At 35.9% G+C, this 25,227-nt stretch overlaps 2 protein-coding genes across 2 annotated transcripts in view; both read right to left on the bottom strand.

The window, feature by feature from the left end:
- Nucleotides 1-18,593, bottom strand: part of LOC134658191 (cuticlin-1) — a 75,461-nt gene extending 56,868 nt beyond the window's left edge. Inside the window, exon 1 of the mRNA XM_063513802.1 lies at nucleotides 18,328-18,593. The gene's annotated coding sequence lies outside the window, so the exon portion shown is untranslated. The remainder of the gene's footprint in view (nucleotides 1-18,327) is intronic.
- A 3,546-nt stretch (nucleotides 18,594-22,139) lies between these two features.
- On the bottom strand, nucleotides 22,140-23,288 carry LOC134662150 (DNA-directed RNA polymerase I subunit RPA12). Its single transcript, XM_063518418.1, has 3 exons — nucleotides 23,144-23,288; nucleotides 22,623-22,833; nucleotides 22,140-22,328 (listed from the first exon to the last, which is right to left on the bottom strand). The coding sequence occupies exons 1-3, from the start codon at nucleotides 23,268-23,270 to the stop codon at nucleotides 22,304-22,306; spliced, it is 363 nt and encodes a 120-aa protein (XP_063374488.1). The 5' UTR covers nucleotides 23,271-23,288; the 3' UTR covers nucleotides 22,140-22,303.
- Nucleotides 23,289-25,227: the final 1,939 nt, after the last annotated feature.

The following is a 25,227-nucleotide window of genomic DNA, read 5'->3' as shown; positions in this document are numbered from 1 at the left end:
GGTACACTTGTACCACGAGATTCAGCGTGCTTTTTTTTAGTGAGGGGACGTGTTTAAATTGAGAATATAGGTACCTAATTCAAATTAATATGGAACATTTAAATTGAGTAGATACTTTTTCTTTTATTATTATACAATCGGCGTATTTTATGATGTAGGTTTATTATTATTTATGTTATTAACTAAGTAACTATACTCGTAGCTCAGTGATAATAAAGCACATAAAATGAAAAGAGCGCCATCTATTATAGTATTTTATCAATAATAGCTATATTTAATAGTACATATATGTATGGTGATAACGCCATATTGAAAAAAACAATACCTAATGTGTTACTCAGCCATCACTGTTTAGTTTACACCCACTCCGAATGACATCGCTGCTATAGAAGGTAATTCCTACTTTCATCGGCTGTTAAATCGTCTGCCAGTCATTGTTTGAAATGACGTGGTTGTCGGGTTTTTATTGAGGTGTCAGTTACATAAATACATAGTATAAAGAATGTTTCAATAGGCTGGTGGAGAGAGATAAGAGATAGGAAACCTAAAAACTAACGTATTAAACTATTTGAACAACTCTTGATTCGCGAATGATGTATGTAGGTATTATTAGGTACAAATTTTATTTCCTAATTGTGGCAAACATCTATAATTTTATGATAGGTAGTTTTAAAATAACTTCGTAAACCTATAATCATGTTGAACACCTGTATCAAATATAATACTGATCATAATTATATATTCTAAAAATTATAACTATGATATAGGTACTTACTTATATGATAAAAAATGCCAGATGGGCGTTTTCTAAAATAAATATTGAAAACCCGATTCTCCCAGATCCTGATGTTTTTGGGTACTTTCAACTCAGAATCACTAGCATATTCAATCCTGATGATAAAAATAGTACATTCCACTACGTCACGTTGCATACAAGTGAAAATTTTTCTCATACTAAAAACGTGACGTAATGGAATGGACATTTTGGGACATCTTTTTTTAATGGTAGGATGGAGAGTGCTGTCGATTCTGAGCAGAATGAGCCCAAGAATGTCCAGATTTGAAAGAATCAGGTTTTCGATATTTATTTTAGAAAAAGCCCAGATAACCAATGCTTCAATCGTGACTATTCATTAGAATAATATATATTTCATTTTATATACTAGACCTCTTTCTATCAGCACGCTGTGGCAGACGGTCTTGGCCTTTGCGGGTTAATAAGACAGGCACTAATGCTAGCCTGTGACCTAACATTGAATAATGCGATATTGCAGCCAAAGGTTCCTACTTGCGGCTCATCTAGACGATCACGTTTTAAATTAAGCTAGTATAACTATAGTTGGCGCAACGTAAGAACCAACACCTATTATAATAAGGGTCAATTCATAACTGAAAAATATTGGTTCTTACGTTGCGTCGACTGTATACATATACCGTCTATTCACATAATATGGTGGCCCATAAATACATCGACATTGAACTGTTAGTTTTTTTGACCTGAATACAACGAAGTCAAAAAGTAGGCTGTATTTCACCTGAATATTCTCGCTATGTTCCCTTCCAACTAAAGTTGTTCCCGCCGAATGTATGGCGGCGGTCACGTGGGATAGGGTCAAATGGGAATACACCAAAAAACCGTAGTTGGGTTTTAGTTTATAACCTTTTATTTTGATGTACTACGTATGTGAATTTCAGGATTTAAAAAAGCATTTTATATGACAGCATGACAAGCTTTTTTAAAGTGTTAGTAGCATGCAACATGCAAATAAACCATAAAGTTTACCTAATTTTTTTATAGGCAGTTTACATTGAAAGAATTGCGAATTGAATTTTGTTAAACATATGCCATTTTGATCTTTACAAATCCTAATATTCAAAAAAGTTTACTATAAGTAAATCATTAAAGGGCCGTTGCAAATAATGAGGTTCGTATATATTGGAATCAAACATCTGCCGAGCCTATCAATAATCTACGACGCCGACGGCTCGATTCGAGTTAAATTCGCATCTTTCGTACGTAATTGGACGTCGTTTCCGGTACTTTAAAGCCGTTGAGTCGATACTATCGATTGACGTTTTGTTTTTATTTGCATTAACGATGTGAGAAAATCTTTCAGTATAGTGTGCATTCAGGAGCAATGAAAACCGGTCCATTGGTATGGAAATGTCCCTTAAAAGTAACCCGTGTTCAATGTAAATTGAGTGGACTCCATTTATCACTTTTTTGAAGCATGTCATGAATTATGACTTGAGCTTTCTTATTTATAGGTATTTACACCAGACCAGACAAAAGTGTCGGTTCTAATAAGAATAACAACTAACGCATATATTCAGTTAACATCGAGGAACGTATTTAAGTCCAAACGTATACAAAACGGTGGGATAGTAACTTAATTAAATATTTCAAAGCAGAGCATAGCAAATCTCACGAATCCTTTCTCGGACGTTTTTACTGCTGGTCATTATTTTTTTCTAACCAAATGCCACTCCTGTGTGTGGGTGTGTTGGGTTTGAAATTACTATCCGAACATGTAATCATATGCTATTACCAGTTTTCGTGACCCCTGCCCCTTCGTATAGCCCCAGCGTCTTTAGAAGACCTCTCTCTCTCTCTAGTCGGAAATTAGAGTTCTGTTTAAGCTGGGCGATATGTTTGAACACCTTAGGGCATCCTTGATGTTAAAAGTTGAACCGCGAGCTTGTCTGTTTAAAGGCTAATGGTTTGTAATGGATGAATTATTAATCAGATCTTAACGACGACATCGATCGGATGAGTTCATGTGGTTTGATCATATTATGTTCTATTTAATTATGGTGCTGTTTGACAACATTTAACAATAAATAAAAAAACCGGCCTAGAGTGAATCATGTTCCTGTTCCGAGGGTTCTGTGCTATCATGCAATATTTAGTAAGCTTTTAATTTTTTTCCGGTTTGCGGTGCGGTTTTAAAAAATGCGGTTTTAATTAGGTATTTGTTCTGTATCCTTATGCGGTTTTTTTTTCTGTTTCATCACTACTACTTTGAGGCTAGCCTTAATACGCTTAAGGGAAACAAGTGAATACGTAACGTGAAACGGTTAAGAATGAGATCATACTTGTCTTTTTTTAGGGTTCAGGTGGAGGTAGGGATAGGGGAGAAAATGGAACCCTTATAATTTCGCCATGTCCGTCTGTCCGTCCGTCTGTCTGTATGTCAGTAATTTTATTCGGAAACTAAAGTAAGTAGCTGTATTTTGTGAGCCGCTACTTAGTTCGGAAGTAAAAATTTATAAAAATATATTTTTAGAGGGCACTCCATACACGTAACTAAAATTAGAAGAAAATTCAATTACGCGTACGTAATTCAAGTATTTACTTTGCTTCCTGAAATACAGTCCACGGGCAAACAGACGGATAGACAGACAGCGTCTAGTTTCATATTGATATTTGGATACGGGCGGAACAGAGCCCTAAATTTTTATTTAATATTTTAATTGCAAATAATTGGGATTAAACATCTAAGTAGGTAACTAGGTACTTTTTAAAAATTGCAGAGAGTTTTTAAAAATGTAAAGTTAAAAACAAAATTGAAAGGCTGGAGGCAGTGCAGGCTGTTAAGGTAGTCAAAACAGAAGCACTTTTCTAAGGTTGCCGCACTGCCTGGATGAATGAATGTGAATAGCTCCACGCGCCTTATACGTGACACAAAGATGAACGTCAACATTCAGAATGATGGTGGCATTAGTAATATAAATGACCAATTGAATTCGTAAAACTTTTGATAAGCTGCCACTATCAATAACGATTTTGAATGTACTGCCTTTCTGTCAGTAGCTCTGACTCTGGCATTATAAGAATGGTACGCTTTCTATTTATCATATTGTTTCTTATGGCGTCTTCCTAAGGATGCTTTTATAACGTTTGTATGATTTACAACAAGAGTAAGATATATGGAGGAACATTGTAGCTATTTATTACAATGAAGTGGGTGGCAAAGCTGTAAGGTCTTGTTTAATGAGCGACGTCATTTTTGTTATTCATTTAACGAATGTTTTATCATTTTCATCATTCACAAGGCACTTTGTTTGTTGTACTCGCATTACTCACAGTATGTTCTTATCTAGCTGAATATTTTTAAATTAATGACATCATAAAATAACTTTAAAGCCTGATTTTTTTGTTGCCTTCCTTTCACTTACTCGTACTTAAAAGCTGAATGATGAAAGCCTTAGTAAATCGTGTACTTTTATACTGTCCACGTCTTTGAGTATATAGCCTAAGGAGATGTGATACACGGGCGACCCCCTCCGGCAAAGTACATTGGTCAACTGTTCAAACACGTTATATAAAACTACTTGAAGTCGCTTCACCGCCATTTTGCATCGTTCCGTGTCGCGAGACGTTTCTCTTAAAAAATGGTGACTTGTTCAGTATTATCGTGTAAAAGGTGATCTGATAGCTCAAATTCGCAACAAGATTGCGTTTCCTATCATAAATAAGTATTTATACTAACTATTAAATGTATATTGAAGTACAATCTCCATTTAAAGAAAAAACCGTTGCGATACATAAACGACAGAAAAATGTAAACATGAATACAGTGGTACGGGGACGAATCGGTCTTAAGGGATGCGACAAAGTCAAAAAAGCGACTCAACATTTGAATGATTGAATGAATCATTCATTCATTCAATCACTGCAGTTTGTTTAATATAGCTGATCAAGCAAATAATGTCAGTAAAAAAAAGGCGCGAAATTCAAATCTATATATATAAACGTGAAAGACCTGACTGACTGACTTAAATCAACGCCCAGCCCAAACCGCTGGGACTAGAAAGTCCAAATTTGGCAAGTAGGTTCCTTATAAGGTCTAGGGGTCCACTAAGAAAGGATTTTTCAAAATTCATCCCCTAAAGGGATGAAATGGGGGTCCAAAATTAAAAAAAAAACTCTCCTGCGCGTGCGAAGCCGCGGGCAAAAGCTAGTTTTCTATAAACCCGGAAAACCCGCGGGCGACAGTTCATTCCACAGTTTAGCTGTGCGTGCGGGCTAAGACACAAAGACACATAAATACAGACAACCATACATACAAACAATCATTTTATTGGCTACCTAATATCTTCAATGTACAGAATTTTCACTTTTACAATTTTATAATAAATAGTATAAGACAATTCAGTTCATTCATCAAACTGATTTGACTCATTCTTCAGATGTGACCCATCACTATTATGTTCGTATGTATGCTGCATAGTTATGTGAAAACTCTGTCTGTGTGCGTGTAATTTTTGATGTGTTGAATTTTATTGTAGTGTGCGTTTGTCGCAACAGCAAAATCTGTGTCTGTTGAGTTACTTATCTTTTGGTGGTGTGCTGTACGTGTTTACCTTGCCCCCCGCTAAAAGTGGTGAAAAAATTTGTTCGAAGAGTTTACGTTATCACATCTCCTTAGGCTATATACTCAAAGGTCCACGTCGATTGATTGATAATGAAAATAAGTATGTTCATGTGTAGTAACAGGGCGCGTATTCTGATTTCTGATTCTAATAACAGTTTAAGAGTTAGATCTGGATTACTTATACAGGTCGATTCGCAAGAGCTGACACAAATGGAATTAATGAGTGAATGAAATTATGTGTGTATCACATTAGCCAATAAAATGGTGGCTCTGACTGTATAAATTATGACAATGAAAGTTGGGTTTTTTCCATTCGTACGAGCTTTCGTGAATCAATCTATACATATGTGTACGCCAGCTACCAAAAACATTGTCATATTTTTTACAGTTAGCCCGTTCGTTGCATTATTCATCTGCTCTCGAAAAATCTCGCTTGGCATCCTGGGCATGGCGAATTTCTGGTTACTGTCCATCAAAGGCCCACAGATTGTATGTTCAACGTAATATAATGAATTGATGATGAACAAGTAGGTATTGTTCGTATAAAATATTTGAGAATTGTTTTGCTGCTTAGATTCCTTTGAATTGAATTGTACTTAGCCAAACGCCGAAGTTAACGGATTAAAAAAACCTATACCTATCCTATATATGCTTTCAACTAGTAAAACTAAAGTAAACATTATGCTTTATTGCACCACAAATGAAAACATATCCAAAAATTGATTTACAATGTAAATAAAACATGATATTAACATACATACGACAAAACACTTTTATCACGAGACTTGAAACCTAAGGGGGTGAAATGGAAGGATAAATCAGTACCTACGGGAATATTAGGTCGCTCATTATCATTAGACACGATGCATGGTAAAGTTTCAGAACGACATTAGTATAAATTAATTTCACTACAGTGTTTAATATATGAAAAGTATATAAAGCACTAAAAAGTACTTTATCACTCCCACATTCATGGTAAAACTCGTATAATAGTTGTGTGTATTGTAACGTGCTGTTAGCGTACGTGCTTGTGAGTCGTTTATGTTCGAGCACTTATCGTGCCTCCTCTACTTGATAATGAGAGCGAAGTTGCATTAATTTCTGAGGAAAATCGGAACAATTGTTTATAAGAGATCGCGCGTCCGTTATATTTTTAATTTCAAATGTCGCGGTCCGCTGCGAGGCGCCGCGAAAGTCTCGCAGAATTGGCAGTGAGGAAATTAATACTTTAGAAATTAAGTTACATTACTGATATCTTGAAATTTCTGAATTCCAGATTAAAATGATAGCGAAAGTAGATTTGAATGTTTTAAGGGATGCAAAATGTGCCAAATATAGTTTGATTTAAGTAATGTTACGTGTAATGTACAATAACTGCCATAATAATACCTATATAACCACAATCCAGATTTGATAGTTGTATTGTAATTTTAAATATACGACACCTTATTTTATTTCTTATTTGACAAAAATACCTACATATTGTTCATACCTATAATGTGCCAAACCTAAACATCTAAGGTCACTGCGGGCAAGACCGGCATACTTTATTTTTTTTTACTTTGGAGTGATCTAGTTGCGTTACTTATTCACCTACGTTTCCGTTTGTAATCGCATACGATGAAGAATTTAATAATTAATAGTTTAGCCATAGTGACAGATCATTTTAATCATAAATTAAGCAAAAACATTAGTATTTTTAAAAAGACGGCGAGTAGACGGACTTGCCTTGTAGTTTAAGGGAAGTCCGTCTAGTAATGATATCAGCCAATCTATGGGTGCGTATATGTTCGTAGTCGAATTCCTAAAAAGAATGAATCAAGACAATGAAAAGTGTACTTTCAACTTGTTAATATAGGGTTCAGATTCGAAATAAACGCCATTTTTCTAATATAAAGGCAAGTCTACATCGGCATATACTACGAAAATGGGGTGGTAAACCTTTTATGGCTAATAATTATACGTAATTATTTTTTGGATTTCCGAAATAAAAGACCAATAGAAATTTTAAAATGTACTTTATTAGTTTATTTTAATTTACTGAGATGAAAATTTAGGAAACTAACATCATGCGCAATGTCAGGAGGATTTGTCGATACCTTATCAAATCGTTATAATATTAAAGTCGCAAAAACAGTTGGTAATCTCTGATTTAACAAAAGTCCGGCATATGACGGACTTGCCTTGTACATAATAGACGGACTTTCAAACTTAGTCAAATTTTAATGTGATAAATGGTGGAACGTATAATTACAAAACTAAGTCAATTTCTGATATTTTAAACACAGAATAAAGATAACTGGTTCTTATGCTACTTACGTAGGTAATTTCTGATGCACAATCTTTTCAAAAACTATTTTTAACACATTTTTTTCGAACGGCTGTCGAACTATGACTTCGAGTTCAAAACACGAAATGACTTATTTAGGCGGATTGCTCTGAAATTGGTTGTCACAGCGCCATCTGTTTTAGAGTGGGGGAACTAACGCGCAAAACTGATTAATCGACTAGACTCCAAAGCGGCATACGACTCTTAATTCAAAAGTTATAACGTGTAGACGGACTTCCCTTGTAGACGGTCTTGCCCGCAGTGACCTTAATACCTTTAAACGAGCAATTCTTGTTTATTTATATATTTATTTATTTATTTATTTATATATTTCGGGGATCTCGGAAACAGCTCTAACAATTTCGATGAAATTTTGCTATATGGGGGTTTTCGGGGGCGAAAAATCGATCTAGCTAGGTCTTATCTCTAGGAAAACGCGCATTTCCGAGTTATGCTCGGTCACCCAGATATTATGTACCTGTACCTACCTATACAACATATGTACCTATACAGCATATGGTAACTAATAATCAATCGTCTGTTTTGAAGATCTGTCGCTAACTTGACTATGTGAGTTCGGCGCCATACCATAAGAAGAGATGCCATCAAAATGAATATAAAAAACAACGCACCTGTTAACTGATTCAGATGATAGCAATTCAATTTGACGTCTAACTTGGTCTCCGGACATTGTGACAATACTTTTGTTTATTTTTATTTTGCCATGATAGATGATCGATTGATCGGTACTGACATATTTTAAGAAAAATACTCACATAGTTCAGTTAGCGACAGATCTTCAAAACAGACAAATGGTTACTAGTTACCATATTTTGTGTACGTAAGGTAAACGTACTAGTGCTCGACATGCTAATGTCCAATAGATGACACCCTGCTGTCACTTCTATTGATAATGACTTAAGTTTCAAGATGACATGTACTGGGACCGCGTCTAGCACCAGTACGTTTACCTTATTTAGGTTTGGCACATATGAACAATACGTAGGTATCTTTGTCAAATAAGAAATAAAATAAACATTTCATCAATGTATTACAATGATGTGGTATCAGTGATTATCGAACCACTAAACTTTATGGAATGTTAAAGAGCACTATTTGAATTAACTTTTAAAATATCTCATACAAGTTTAATACTGTCAACTAGAAGGCCCTATACAAGTTCGCCAGAGATCAAACCGTTCAAACAACTCGAAAAAAGTCGTTTCACAAACCTGACATCTCGATTCTCGCTATTAAGACGTAGCAAGCTTCTATATTCGGCGCTAACCGCCAGTGCCGGGTCTGCGCGTTCCCAAGTTACGGCATCGTACGGTACATCGCGTTTGCGTGTGCGCAAGATCGCACTTTACCGCACGAAATTCATTTGCCGCAAGAATTCTTAGGAAAATTGACATTTTTGGTGACATTTAAATGTGGTGGTTGAACACAGTCTTTGACGCATTACCCTATTAAGCAAGATGGTTCTTGAAATTGCCTATATTATGTTTACCTTATTTATGGATACAAATCAAGGTGTTATTAATTCACTCACAAAATGAAGTAGGTGATTGGTATAGGTAATAAGACTTTTGCCGTGATTGCAATTGAGTTAGAATAGTCTCACGCGGGCTCTTCACAGGTATTAGGTACGAGTAGATACCAATCGCGAAAACGCACAAGACTAAACGATAACAAAGGAAACAATTATGTAAACATATTTGTTATTTTAATGACTGTACGAGGGCTGTTTGATAAGTACCCGTTTATGAAAAAAATAATCAGTTGTTTTTGTTTATATGCATTTATTTTTCTTCATAGTCTCCTTTTAACTCTATACACTTGTTCCACCTATATTCAAGCTTCAATAAACCATCCAAAAAATTTCGGAAAGTCATTAAAATAGGCCTCTGTGGCGGCAATGACTTCGTCATTTGATCCAAATGGCTTACCACCGAGCCATTTTTTCAGGTTGGGAAACAAAAATAAATCGCATGGGGTCAAATCTGGAGAATACGGGGGGTGAAGCAATAGGGCGTAGCGTAATTGTGTTAATTTAGCCATCACAACTCTAGACGAATGAGCTGGTGCGTTGTCGTGATGAAACAGTACTTTTTTATTTTTTAAATGGGGTCGTTTGTCCTTCAACACAGCGTCAAATTCATCCAATAAATTGGCATAGTACTGTCCTGTTATCGTTTTCCCCTTTTCTAAGAACTCAATATGTATAATACCCTGCGAATCCCAAAAAACGGTCGCCATGACCTATCCAGCCGATGGGACGATTTTTGCTAACTTTCGCGTAGGTTCACCCGGTAAAATCCACTGCTTCGACTGCCCTTTCATTTCCGGGGTGTAGTGGTGACCCACGTTTCGTCTACGGTCACAAAACGACGCAGAAACTCCTTCGGGTTACGTTTGAACACGGCCAAACACTGTTCCGAAGTAGTCAGTCGGTTCCGTTTTTGCTCCTCCGTGAGTAAACGCGGCACCCACCTCGCCGATACTGTCTTCATACCCAATTTTTCTTCTAATATGTTTTGTACCCGCTCGATTGGAACATTTACAGCATCAACGATTTCTCGAAGTTCAATTCGGCGGTCGGCTAAAACGATATTTTCAATTTTCTTAACCATATCGTCTGTAGTCACCTCAATTGGGCGGCCTGGGCGATCCTCATCAAAGACGGTTGTTCTCCCCCGCTTAAATTCGTTAAACCAGTATCTGGCGGTTGTCATAGAAGGAGCACATTCATGGTAAACCGCTTGCATTCTTACTTTTATTTCATCACATGGTTTTCCTTCCAAAAACAAGAATCTAATTACAGACCGATACTGCTCTTTCTCCATTTTCACAATTTTAAGTTCACGCTTTCACTGAATCGCTGTCAAATGAGAAAAAAACAAAAGAATGCTGTTTTTTTTTAAATTTTCCCACCTCTGAAAAATTGCTTAAAACGATTGTATACATATTTTCGGCCCGTGATATTAATACATTTGGAAAACGGGTACTTATCAAACAGCCCTCGTACATATACACCAATATAATGTACATAAGTAAGTGGACCTGTTTAAGTTGTCATAGCTTGCGTTTCCCATTAAAGGTCTAATACTAATACAATACCTACGCATTATGTATGGTAAGGAGGACTCTCGTTAACGATGATGTATTTAGGTTTGTAGATACGCTTGTTTGTCACGGGAATTGAACGACTAACTACCTTTCTCTGTTGTCGAGTTAGCGCTAAGTGGATGATCTCGCTAACAAATCGTATCGACCATTCAATTTACGCTACATTTACTTAACGATTCATAGTGTAACAATGAACAAGTTCGATTTAGTATATAGGTAGTTAAGTCGAGTAAGTAATTGGATCGTGAAAGATATTTTATTAATACCGCCGCTTACGACTTTCATGGATGCTATCTTCTATGTTTTGACGATCATATCATAACATGAATTCTTGTAGATTGACATGCCTGCAATTTATAATGTACTTCATCTGTATTATTAAATAAATAAATCTAAATCTATGACATAATACTATATGTAAAAAAATATGGTTGTCGGTAAAGTCGGTTTACGGACGATAATTTTGCGTGATAACGTCATAAGGAGACATTGATGAATAATTGCATACTTTTATACGTTACCATTGAGATCTGTCCACAACGTTACCATGGAGATCTGTCCACAACTTGACACTTTTTCGTGCATGCTACTGGTGTTCATCGATTTATAAGACGTTATCACGTCAAAACGAATCTTACATTGTGACTGGGAATATTTTTCCAAATTGGACGAATGCGTAATAGTGGTAACTAATCAAGGACCTAACTTGTATTGAACAATGGAGGAGAAGTCTGAATCAATAAAAACGATTACCCGATCACGTGTCAGAATCATAAGCACGTCTAACCGTAGTTAATCCATCACGTAGTGGCGTTATCCGCCGGGGATGCTGCGCGCAGCCGACCGTGCGGAGAGAGCGTATAAATTAATAAATTAATAATGATTCTATGGAATTCCGCTATCTTGCGGTAGAGTGAGAGTTGGGTTTAAGGATGTGGGATTTAAAGGAAACTAGTGTCGGGTCAAAGTTTTAAGAGTAAGTTGTGATTTGGAGTCGAATGTGACTCAGTCTACTAGGAACTTTAATTGTCAATAACCTACGGTCTCGTCCTTTGAAGGATGCAAATATTCTGCAAAAGAATCTAAATATATTTTAAATTACCTAAACTTATATTGCTAAACAAGTAGGAACACAATAAATTTTTACTACGAGTAGATACCTGTATTTTAATTTGAGAAGTTAGGTACACATTATGTTATAAACTTTAATGTAATTTGCTAAATTCATTAAATTCATCTTTCTTCATTAAAATTGTCCTAGAGGAATATTTGTGTCTAAACTTTTATATAGGTATCTCGGACGAAAGTCCTCGGCTACCCGTGGACATGGACAAATTTGTTACAAACTAATTAGGTACCTATTAAGTATTTATATGATTAGGCATAGGGGAAGTCCGGGCATAGTGAACACCTTTACCTTTGACTTGACATAACAGAAAAATTTAATGAGGAAGAAATGAAAAAAGTATCAATAACAAGTCTTTATTTAATAATCTTTTAATTTAAAACAGCACTAGCCTCTAATGTTTAATAGTTGCTGCAATTTTGAACAAAACGTAAAAAAAGATATTTTATTCGCTTTGCCCAGGGTGCCGGGCAAAGTGAAACAGGCCCCCGGGCAAAGCAAATATTACTCATAAAATCTTAGTGAACTTAATAACTAAGTGAAAATTAATCAACATGAGATCATTTCAATAATATTAATTAGAAAAAGCTGTCACAAGTAACTTTTGATATATTTTCACTGATTTCATAAGCATAAGTCTTCACGGCATTTCTGAAGACATTTTAACACAGCGAATCCACGTTCTAATAGCCATTTCCATGATGTATGTTAGCCAGGAGCCATTATCGATTTTTTTTTGATATTTATATACCATCTGTAATAAAATATTATCATTAAAAAAAATTACCTAATAAATTCAAAGTGAACTCGCTATCCGCTTTGCCCGATCCACTTTGCCCATTCAGTCAGTTAAAGAAATTAACAATTTAAAAAAAATAACCGTTAGATTATTTTGAAAGAAATGCGTTGTAAAAGGAAGATACTATAATAAGCAATAGAAGCATCTTGAATTAAAATTCGAGACAATTACTGGGACAAAATAACATACAATGTACTTACCTTTCAAAATCGAATATTTTGCACTAAAACACGTTTTGACTCGTCACCGACGACGCTCACAGCGACCGCTCCCTGTGACGCTTGCCGCTCATAGAGCGAAGGATCCTGAACATCATATAGGCGCGTGGTGCGACAAAGTCGAATAGTTTAGGACTGGGAGCCCGAATTCGCTTTGCCTGGGGTGTTCGCTTTACCCGGACTTCCCCTACGTTCATTTCTTACTTCAATGTGTATTAAACTAACTATTATGCAATTTTCATCATCATTAATTTTGATGATAATGATGATTGATTGTTGAATGGCTCTCAGAACTATGTCATTCCTATTAAAAAATCGGTTGTAATAGTATAACTATAATATAACCCCTAATATAATAACAAGTATAACAACATAGCTTCTCATTAGCTCGAAGCCCCAATTCGACACGTTTCATAATTTAATAGCGAATGATCTATTAAAAGGAACCAGGATATATAATAATTCATTTAGATAAGTTTAATTTATTGATGTACGAGTAAGAGTGTGGGACTAGTCGCATGCCGTGGCGAGTGGGTCAAGCAGAGCGAGCCAGCATATCTTGCAATACAATGTACCTATTGCAACATATTTTTATTGTGATGTACGGCACTAATTAAGGCAAGTATCTAAAGTCAGGCCAAACTAACTCAGCAGCGATTTTAATAGCACAGACTGTACAAGTGTTATTTGAAGCGGCAAACTTCTATTAAATGATGACGTTTAAAATAACACTCGCACAGTCTATCATGAAATCGCTGCCGAGTTAGCTTAATCTGACTCTTCTCGTATTAAATTATGTTTGTACGGAGATTTTCAGTAATCGACGACCTTCGTTTTCGGGAGGAATATTGGAGTCAGATCTATCCACAGAAACATCTGTCCCTAACTCTCGCCATACATTGACAGAGTTGTCCATCAGACACATCAGAACGTAAATATTTATAATAAAATATATCCCTAGATTTGGTACCAATCAAGGCCAACGGGAAAGGGTTGGTCTTGGTTCGTGCGCCCCGATGGTACCAAGGGATTGCTTGCCGGTGCTGATACTCGTAATGACATGGACGTAATGAAGTCTCTAATAACGAGAACCGGGTAGTGGCATCGAGGGTGTCGAGTTGTCCACCTCTACAAGAAATCGTTAACGTTGAGGGGGTAAATCCGGAGGTTGTCATCACTCTCCCGGCGTGAAGGGGGCTATTCATAAATTACGTCATTTCAAATTGGGGGTGGGGGTCTGGACATCGGATGATGGTAGCAAGACGTAGGAGGAAACGGGGTCATTCGAAGCATGATTTTTGGATGACTTTAGGGGGGGGAGGGGGGGTTAAAAATCGTCAAAAATAGATATCGTAATTTATGAACAGCCCCAAGGCTGTCGTGAAGGCAAGAGTGTAATGTCGCTCTCGCGAGTTGATTTGGTAAAAATTCCTTTTCTTACTAGCGTTTCTATTTTTTTAAATATTATTCAATAAGCCATAATTAGGCTCATTAGAAGAAAATATTCCAATATAAAAAGGAGAAAGTTATATAACACTTATCGTCCGCAAAATTATCTTAAGTTTCATCTTTACTGCGAATTACATGTACAGCTAATGGTTATAAACTAGAGTCATAAAGCCGTTCATATAACAAACTTGAAAATTTATGTGTAGGTAGGTACCTACGAAATTTGTGGTAAGCAATTACTGTCGCCCGAGGTATTAACAGACCGATAAGACCTTCAAACCTTCAAGAAAAGAACTTACTCTCATCTTAATGGCCTACAACGCACTTGTAACCCCTCTGTAACATTCTGTCATACCCATACTTACCCATACTTTTTTTCTATCCGTTCCGTCATCTTGGCTAGACCCCCTGGCGTTGCAGTGTCAATGGGCGCATCTGCTCATTTGCCTCCAATATTATAAAAAAAAGTGGTGATAATCAAATCTCTCTTGGTAATTAGATCTGACATCCAAGCATTAGTTCCTTACGTTAATCTTTTATAATGAACGATTCTACTAGATAAATACAATCTTGAACAACATTTTTAACATAATAAGGTATGTTTTAGCGTGTAGCCACGTCAAAAGTGCGTCGTCCACAGATGTTCAGTCCGCGTGAACGATACATGGAGAAATAAAGCCAATTATATTTTCGCGTACGAGTAACCCAGTTCTACTCGAACACTGACTCCGCGTCTATACTCGTTGCCACTTTCTTCTGATTGCCCGTATAACGCGAGTGTTATAATAGGAAAATTAGTGCCAAACCTATTTTCCAATGGAAAACTCGCGTCGCTGCTGGTGATTCTGTCAACTAAGCGATGCGCATTACTTACCACTCTTTGTTTGTTATGTTTATCAAATAAAATGTTTTTCTTACACTAAGTAAGCTTTTTCGTAAAACAAATGGAGTGCGAAAGAAATAACTGCAACCAAATTTCTAGGTATTTATTCCATTTTAATTGGGAAATTTTACGTTATGATAAATTTATAAACATTTCTGGTAAAAAAAAAATTAAACTGCATTAAATTAGTCATCAATGTCATCATTCATCAAGAAAAATGGGACTAGACTTGTCTGGATTGCTGTTAAGACCTATTTTGTGTTGTTATTAAAACCTATACTTACTGCAACTATTAGGTACCTTACAAATACGTTATTACGATTTGAACTTTACAATTCAAAACTTTCATTTAAGACAGATCCAAAAGAGTAACTGAATAAATGAACGTTTATTAATATATATGAAAGCAATTAAGGGTCATAAAATGTGATTAAAATTCACGATCAAGTCGTCGATAGTCAGTGATGACGCACCCGCTAGGTGTGGCTACATAAATGATGAATATGAGTATTCTTTTTGGTACTAAAACTGATGTATGGAGTGAGCAATCTATGTTATAGGTAGAGCAAATTAGCATTGCATTAGAGTGTGTTGCTTCAGATATTTATTTAATAACAATGAAACTAAGCAATTTTCATTCATTAAGTACTTATTAAGTTATCAGTTACAAGACCGATAGTAAAACGCTAAGCGTTGTCACAAACCGACGACGACCGGTCTGGCCTAGTGGGTAGTGACCCTGCCTGTGAAGCTGATGGTCCTAGGTTCGAATCCCGGTAAGGGCATTTATTTGAGTGATGAAGTCATGAACACAAGTATTTGTTCCTGAGTCATGGATGTTTCCTATGTATATAAGTATGTAGGTAACCACCCTCAGTACAAGCTTTGCCTAGTTTGGGGCTAGGTTGATCTGTGTAAGACTGTAAGATGTCCCCAATATTTAAAAAAAAAGCGTAACCTATGTAGGGTCGATAGCTAAAGTCAAGTTTACAAGTAAAAGTTAAAATGAAAATACCTATGCAACGTCTAGTTATCAACCAGATCTGTCAGATCTCTTTTGGCTGACTGGCTTCCATAAACATAGACAGTGTCGGCTAGAGTATCGAGGCTAACTTTATGGGTAGCTGTAGGTACCTATAATGGCAGCTGTGTTAGTTTCAGTACTTTCAGTGAGATTATGAGTGCAATTTGATCCTTTACATGAGGTCAGCTGATATTATTTTACTGCATGCGAACGTGCGCATAATAATATGCACATGATTTTATAGTCCGAGATCCAGGGGAAATAGTAGGTAAGTAGGTACTAATAATTAGAGATGCCCCGAATAGTGGTTTTGGCCGAATACCGAATATTCGGCCCCTCTCTCGGCCGAATACCGAATATTCGGCATGACAAGCGAACATTTTGAGTCACAATTATTATTATGAAAAGTGATCGCCAACAAAGCTCAACGTTAGATGACGTTAGCTAAGATATATTTTTGTTGAACAGAATTAATGAAACTAACAAATGCTCAAAAAATGGTCTTAGTATTTAACAACTTTCCAAGAACACATTCTAAATATACCTACATAGTTTTTGGTTATTTTTATTGTGCAATTTTTTTTCGGTATTCGGCCGAATAGTAGGCAACATTCGGCCGAATACCGAATATTCGGAAAAGTGGCCGAATAGGCCGAATACCGAATAGTTGCCGAATATTCGTGGCATCTCTACTAATAATACCTACCTATTTCATTTGATATGAATACCGATCTGAATTTGTGATGGTGAATGGTTAAACATTTGTATCCGAAGTCTAACAAGGAAAAAAAAGACAAAGTGGTCATATCCTAGTATTTATCATGATGTCACTAAGTCGGTAATAGGTATCTAAAACATACCCGAATAGGTACCATCTTTCGTCTGTCTTTAACCGTTAGGTAAATATTAGGTACGTTCGTAAAATTGTTTTATCTGGGAAAACTCATAGGTCTGCAGTTACGTTGATCATTAGCTCGTTAGTGTTGTTAGGGTTCCGTACCTAAAGGGTAAAAAACGGGACCCTATTACTAACACTTCGCTGTCCGTCCGTCACAAATGATGTATCTGTGTTGCCGCTATAACAAATAGGTACTAAAAATAAAATAAAATAAATATTTAAGGGGGGCTCCGATACAACAAACACGATTTTTATGCTCTATTTTTTGTTGATGGTGCGGAACCCTCCGTGCGCGAGTCCGACTCGCACTTGGCCGGGTTTTTTCATGAGTGCTGCCTACCATAAACACATCCAGACGTATGTACAAGATGCCTGAAACAACCGGTAGAAAAAACTCGCATCAGCCTCTGTTTCTGTGTCATTTGCAGATAAATGCTAGTTTTTCTTGTTCCTTAACAGGTATGACGCTAACGGTACGTTACAGTTTACCTGTCATGGATAGTCGCTGAAAATCGCAGTTTATGGCTGTGAGGTGACATTTTGTAACAAATATATATGTATGTAGACGTAACGCTAAGAAATGTTAAGGGGGCGTTTTAAACTTCGGTTATTCTACTATAGGTACTTACATATGTGAATACGTTAATTATATTGCAATAATAAACTGTCGTTTTTGTTAATATGCTATTCGAATGCAAATAAACATTCATTTCAAAGTAAAGTCACAGTTTCTTATACATCATTTGCAGAAAATAGGTACCTATCAAGGATATTCTTAATTGAAAGTCATTCATTAAAGAAAGTAACTGTCTACTTTTATCCGATCACCAATCAAATAAAGACTTTAAAAGCCCAAACTTGATACCACTGACACAAAAGTCCAGCACGCAGCGCGTTGATGTCTTTTGTAAAGAGCTTTTATATTATGATACGAATCTGTTTTTACAATCAATGTTATCTCGTAACCACATCTCTAACCGATAACAAACAAAACACATTTTTTGAACTTTAGAAAACATTTGTACAACTGGCACACTTTACCATATTATCGATAAATTCTTTCACAAACAAGTTGTGACATAAAAAGCTCTTACCTTGAAACAAAAAAGTCGATTAAAATCCGCGAGCACTGCACTGTTCTATTTTAGTAAAATTCGAAATTAGAACGAATAGGGTTGCGCGCACGTGTGTTCTCTCGATTGTCGATGATCGCGACGTGTGGTCGCGGCGGCGGGCGCGGGAGACTGGCGCGCCGCCGCGTCTCGAGGCACCTGCCCCGGACCCCGCGGCTAGGGACAGGTGCATGTCGATATATCGATATATTGCCAAAATCCTCATGGTACCAGAGAAGTCGTGGACTGCACTTCACCATCATCATGAACTTAAAAAGTTATTCTCTTGTCGGTGGAGTATCTTCCAGCTTTTCCTATCTTTCGCCAGCTCTTAAGACTTTTTAATACGACACGACCCCTATACTTTTTATTTCATTTGATCTAAAGTAACTGCGTCTGGGCTTTCCTCTACCTCGTTTATGTCCTATCCGCCCCTCCTGGATAGTTTTAAAGAAATGGTCGTGTTGTATTAAATGTCTCATCATTTTGTCGCGTCTATTTTCACTGGACTTAGGTTACGTATTTAGAATAAAACTTTAGAATTTACATTATATTGAAAACTAGTAAAATATTATCTGTATCATGTATATATTATACTTCTTTCCACCGAATTATTAGTTATTATAGTGTTTTTTGTAACGAGCTTATGGCAAATATATATATAGATCCGTCTCGAATAAATACCTATTATGAAAAAATATTTACAAGATATGGAAATTTATATCTAGCTATTGTGATAAAACTTGCCTGTGAAAACAATTATTAACTGTCTCAATAAACATCAAATCTTACAAATGCCACAGAATTCATATAAGTAGTAGAAATATAGTTAAGCGCGTATTTTAAATAATATATTTTTATCTTTTTTTATTCATTTATATAATATAACATATCATCTCAAAATAATATATTTAATAAAATTAACGTATTCTAGGAGCCGCTCGCGTTAATACAACAGGTATAAATGTGATCAGGATGCAAAATTAGCTGACACACTTTCCGTTTATCGACAAATTGAAATCAGAGCATCATCCCTCCTTAGCCACATGGTTACAACGTACACCGACTGATCAAATTAATTACCGCCTCATCTCAACGCCGAGCCACGCTCGTTGAAAAAACTATCGGCCCTCCCTCTCTCTCGCGTAGTAAAAACTCTCACAATCGTGCATCTTTCTCGTTTTGGCGTCATAAAATGCTTGAAATCTTTGGCGGTAGCGCGTGCCGAATGTGAAACGAAGGTTTCACCTGTGCCACCTACCAAGTTATTTGTAACATAGATTCAACAATTATAGTCTGTTTGTCAATGAGGTAAGAGCTTGGAACTGACGTAGATAAGTTGGTGAGCGCGGTTGTGTTGTGTTGTGAATGAGTGGTCGCGGTACCGTTTGATGTCAGAACACCGTTGACGTTTGATAAGGAAATGGGCCGAGGACTTGCATTAGCATCTTAATAGACTACAATGACGGTATCATTAATTTTGGCAATTCATTATGTTCCACGCTTAAGCTTTTAATATAAGTGGGTTATAATTTTGATGTCATAAAAGTTAAAAGCGGGATGCATTTAATGACACCCATTCGTTATGGTTGGTAACTAATTCGTCTGAATGTAATGGCTCCTCTTCACGATGGGCCAACGCCGGCCACTCCAAGGGACGCAGCCATGCGGTAGAATGAGATAGCAATATCACTTGCTCCCTCTAACGCATAAATGCGTCCCTTGCAGTGGCCGGCGTTGGCCCATCGTGTAGAGGAGCCATAACATAACTCTAGGTTAAATGAGCGAATTATAATTATACCGACAAGTTTGTACAAAAACCCACCGCGACATAAACTCCGCATTGGTACGTCATTATAGTACTAAGTATATGTGACTACTACATAATGAAAAGCCTTAAAATACGAATGTAGGATTAAGAAACGAACGAAGTGAGTTTTAATATGCCTAATTATGTACAGTTAGGTACAAACTCTATTTTATGTACCTATGCATATAATTTCAACTCTCTACAGGGTGGAAAGATAAGTCGGGCCCTGGAGGGAAACTACCTTAAATCCTTAAGCTGGCTCATTTTACTTAAAGGAGACATTCCTTTATTTTTAAAAAGAAACAAAACTGCATTCAAAGATTTTCTAAAACTCGCTTGCCTCGCCCGGGACTCGAACCGACTAAAAATTCCAAAAAATAAAAACTCGCAGTTTTATTCTACTAGTCGATACAGTTAATGTTAATGATAACATTTCTCCAAGAAACATTAGGTCTTACACTCGTCAGTCGTACAAAATATCCATAAAATCTAATATTTAGTACTTAAGATTTTTTTAGACAAGCCAAATTGAAGAAAAAAAGAAAAATACTTTGAATGCAGTTTTGTTTCTTTTAAAAAAAAAAAAAGGAATGTCGCCTTTAAGTAAAATGAGCCAGCTTAAGGATTTAAGGAAGTTTCCCTCCAGGGCCCGACTTATCTTTCCACCCTGTATGATGTATTCACTAACCGCATTGTGATGTATTCGGTATTACGCAATAAAAACATTTTCACAGATAAGAGTTTTATTTATTGACCGATGCGTAGCGAAGGTCTACGTTTTGACTCGGGCATTTTGCTTTTGTATGTCCGGATGTTCTCCTCTACAGGTCGCAATTCTTAACCGATTTTCGTGAAATTTGTATCGTTGGTTTTGGCGGTATTTAGATATTTAGTTTTTGGTTGAGAATGAGGAGCTAAATTTCGTCAGCTTTAATAAGAACTATAATGGCGTATTTTGCAAACGTTCGCTTTTTTTGTTTGCATTGGGAGGTCCCTGGTTCAATCCCCAGTAATTGTATACTGCTACATAACCTTTTGTATTTTTTTTAATACTTAAATTTCGTATAGTTGGTTTTTATTTTATTTTTTTATTTTGAAAAAATGAAAAATTTCGTATTTTGTGGCTGTGTGAGCTGTAGACCTCGCAAGCAGAGCTTAAAACTGAATAAATGTATGGCAAAAATATTTATTAAAATATTTATTAAAGTATAGTACCTACATGTAATATAAACAAAAAATTAAAAACTACATAAAGCTACAAACAAAAATTAAACGAATACGCTTAACCCGCGCTTGATAAATAAAAAATACGAAATTTTTCATTTTTTCAAAATAAGACAATAAAATAAAAAACAACTATACGAAATTTAAGTATAAAAAAAATACAAAAAGTTATGTAGCAGTATACAATTACTGGGGATGGAACCAGGGACCTGCCGATGCAAACAAAAAAAGAGAACGTTTGCAAAATACGCCATTATAGTTCTTACTAAAGCTGACGAAATTTAGCTACTCATTCTCAAGTAAAAACCGCCAAAACCAGCGATACAATTTTTCTGAATTTTTGGCCATTTAATCTATAAACATATCTCAAAAAGAAAAACTCTTATGATACCGATACGACTATTTGTTTAGGCGGGAGCTATCACGACTCCGCCATTTTGAAAAATTTCCAAAAACCGGATCGACAAAAAAATTTTATTTAGTCATAGAATTCGGTCACAAAATTTCACGAAAATCGGTTAGGAATTGCGACCTGTAGAGGAGAACATCCGGACATACAAAAGCAAAATGCCCGAGTCAAAACGTAGACCTTCGCTACGCTTCGGTCAATGAAATAATAAACCAAGGAACTAAAAAGAACGTAATAGTACCGGTATTTTTTGTATGAAGAAAAAACCGGTTCCGAGCCTTGCTTCCATCAGTCCGTCACACTCATTTATTCACTGCATTATTAGGAGTGATGTATTTGTCAGCAGTAGTTTGTATAGACTGCTGCTAAAGTAGAGTGAGAGAGAGCCTTATTAGGATGTAAAGCTAGTAATGTAAATAGGGAATAATTGTAAATTATAAATCATATAAAATATCCTATAATATTTTGAAATGTCTTATAATTAAATAGTAACCCATTACAATCTGAGGCCTCCATTACGAATTTTCCGTTTCCTTGTATCTGGAATAAAAAATTGTTTTTTAGAACATCTGTAACTACCTGTCGATAACAATAAAATGTTTACAACCTTCAAAATATTTACATTGCATAACTTTTTAAATATACACAAAATAGAGTTAGGCTTAACAATGCAGACTTAGGCCTAAAACTAAAATAATATTTACTAAACTTTGCACACCAGTTCTGAGAAATTGTAGTGAAGAGCCGTTTGCCTCCCACACCCTATGTTAGTTTTATGGCGTTGTGCACACCCTCTTTGTAAGTTAAAAATATGTGTTGTGAAGTAAAACTTACTTGCAACTTGTACAGGTGTAAAACACAGTCTGCCCTTCATCCGCAGACCTCAACTGTAGAGTAGCATATGACATTCTGTCATTACCGCACTTGGGACATTTTCTCTCAACAACTGGACCCTCGGGGTCGTCCATATTCAATATATTTTCATTGGGTAGCAATGATACTGTGTTGAAGTGAATTGAGTATTTAAATTTTATGTTGTTGAAGTCTGAAATGAGATAGGATGATAAGTAGGTACATATTTATAAAAACCAAGACTGGAAATTTTTAACAACTCCGAGATATTTTACTGTTTTGTTTTCAAAATATCATATAGAGAATGTAAGAAAAAATGCAAAGGAATAAATTGGACTATGATTACCTTCTGGAAAAATATACATAAACATAAACAAGCATTTTTTCTTTCAAAACTCAAAATCTGAGTTAAATGTTTGTCTAAAACAATGAACATTTAAAAACAAGAAATTAACATTATAATAACACCGATTATACTTGGGAAGTTGTGCTACTTTACTTACTTTCAGCCCCATACACGGATTTGCAAGCATAGCATTTCACAGAACCAAATTCCTGCAGTAGGGGAAGAATGGAGCCGCACCTGGCGCAAAAACCCGTTGTGCTCTGGAATGGAACTCGACTCGCCATAGCCTGATGTACAGAAAATTAGATACCTAATATTAGATTTTACCCTTCTCTAACTTTCTTCTCCAGAATGTACATAATTATTAGTTTAGCTATAAAATACCTTCGAAATAAACTGTGCGGCTACCTCGCACAACGTATCAGCATTGCGATACAGCGAGGAAATGTCGCCAGCATCCTTGGTACAATGCCTCAAGGGCCTATTTTAGATTTAAGCTAGTTTTTAATTTCTTTTAGTAATACACTGTATATATCTTGTTTGAAATAAACTTACCTCAAATTTAGCGGGTATATTATTCAAAATTAACAAATTTATATTAATTGTTATTTTACTTATTTAGTTTAGCATCGACTTATGAACTTATAGGTTATGATGTTATTATTTTATTTTAATAAGCATGTCAGACGTCAGACGTGAACGTGACATTGACAATTGACTAGTGATTAACCTAGGTGGTCGTTCGTATAGTCATGACGTGAGTTTTATATTCTTTCTTCGCAAATATCGCATGCTTGGAGGATACAACTAAATATATATATTTGATTATATCCTCCAAGATCGCATGCGATTATCGATGGCGTTTGTAGGAGCCATTTTTTATTTATTTATTGAAGCTTTGGCAACAATGGCAACACGGCCATCAGCTTAAACATGAATTATAGATGGTCAACCAAATCTTGTCAGTAGAAAAAGGCGGCAAAGGGTATAGCCGGGTAAGCATGGCCAAACTGCCCTTAGCGAAAAAAACAATTTCCTTTTACTGGATTATTAACCTATGTATATGTAGTGCTTTCACTAAATATTAAGCCTCAAATGCTTCAGATTTAAAAAAAAAATGCAAAAAAAGAAAAATTATTTTTATTTTATTACAGCCTAAGTACTAATCCGATTTCTTTGTCATTTGGGTATGTTGTATATACAATTAAGGTCGCTTTCTGAAAAAAATAATATTGAATTATCTCTTAAAATAATAGTAAAAAATTTAGATGAAAATTTTCAGAAAAATAAAAAAAATACATGCGAGATAGTGACAGTTATCAAATTTACATATTTCATGTAGAATTTAATAATGTTTAACATATATTTTTTTCAAAAATTAAAATCGGGATTAACAGTGTTAAAAACTCGAATTTGTAACATCCCATAATACCTTCTCTTCATACAAAATAACTTGTACGTTATACTAGAAAGTTATATTCCCAACGCAATTTGAATTTAGAACGCGACTTATTTCGCTGAGCGCGGACCTTAAACTCCGTGGCTGTATGCGGCTAGGGCGAACGGCATTCATAGATTTAAAAAGCGGCCAAGTGCGAGTCGGACTCGCCCATGAAGGGTTCCGTATTTAGGCGATTTATGACGTATAAAAAAAACTACTTACTAGATCTCGTTCAAACCAATTTTCGGTGGATGTTTACATGGTAATGTACATCATATATTTTTTTAGTTTTATCATTCTCTTATTTTAGAAGTTACAGGGGGGGGGGGGGGACACACATTTTACCACTTTGGAAGTGTCTCTCGCGCAAACTATTCAGTTTAGAAAAAAATGATATTAGAAACCTCAATATCATTTTTGAAGACCTATCCATAGATACCCCACACGTATGGGTTTGATGAAAAAAAAATTTTTGAGTTTCAGTTCGAAGTATGGGGAACCCCAAAAATTTATTGTTTTTTTTTTCTATTTTTGTATGAAAATCTTAATGCGGTTCACAGAATACATCTACTTACCAAGTTTCAACAGTATAGTTCTTATAGTTTCGGAGAAAAGTGGCTGTGACATACGGACGGACAGACAGACGGACAGACGGACAGACAGACAGACATGACGAATCTATAAGGGTTCCGTTTTTTGCCATTTGGCTACGGAACCCTAAAAACAGCGCGGGAACAGGAAAATAGGCACGAATTTTATACAGAGCGTTAACGATTGAAAAATGTCTGTTCCTTTGATGA

Source organism: Cydia amplana, chromosome 2 (genome assembly GCF_948474715.1).
Source record: "Cydia amplana chromosome 2, ilCydAmpl1.1, whole genome shotgun sequence".
Taxonomy (NCBI): Eukaryota; Metazoa; Arthropoda; class Insecta; order Lepidoptera; family Tortricidae; genus Cydia; species Cydia amplana.
This window is presented reverse-complemented; position numbering and strand designations above follow the sequence as displayed.

Coding starts and splice junctions, on each gene's coding strand:
- LOC134662150 (XM_063518418.1), bottom strand. CDS start 23,270: ATGGCGAGTCGAGTTCCATTCCAGAGCACAACGGGTTTTTGCGCCAGG. Junction 22,834..23,143: donor ATCCGTGTATGGGGCTGAAA/GTAAGTAAAGTA, acceptor ATCTCATTTCAG/ACTTCAACAACATAAAATTT. Junction 22,329..22,622: donor TACACCTGTACAAGTTGCAA/GTAAGTTTTACT, acceptor TTTTTATTCCAG/ATACAAGGAAACGGAAAATT.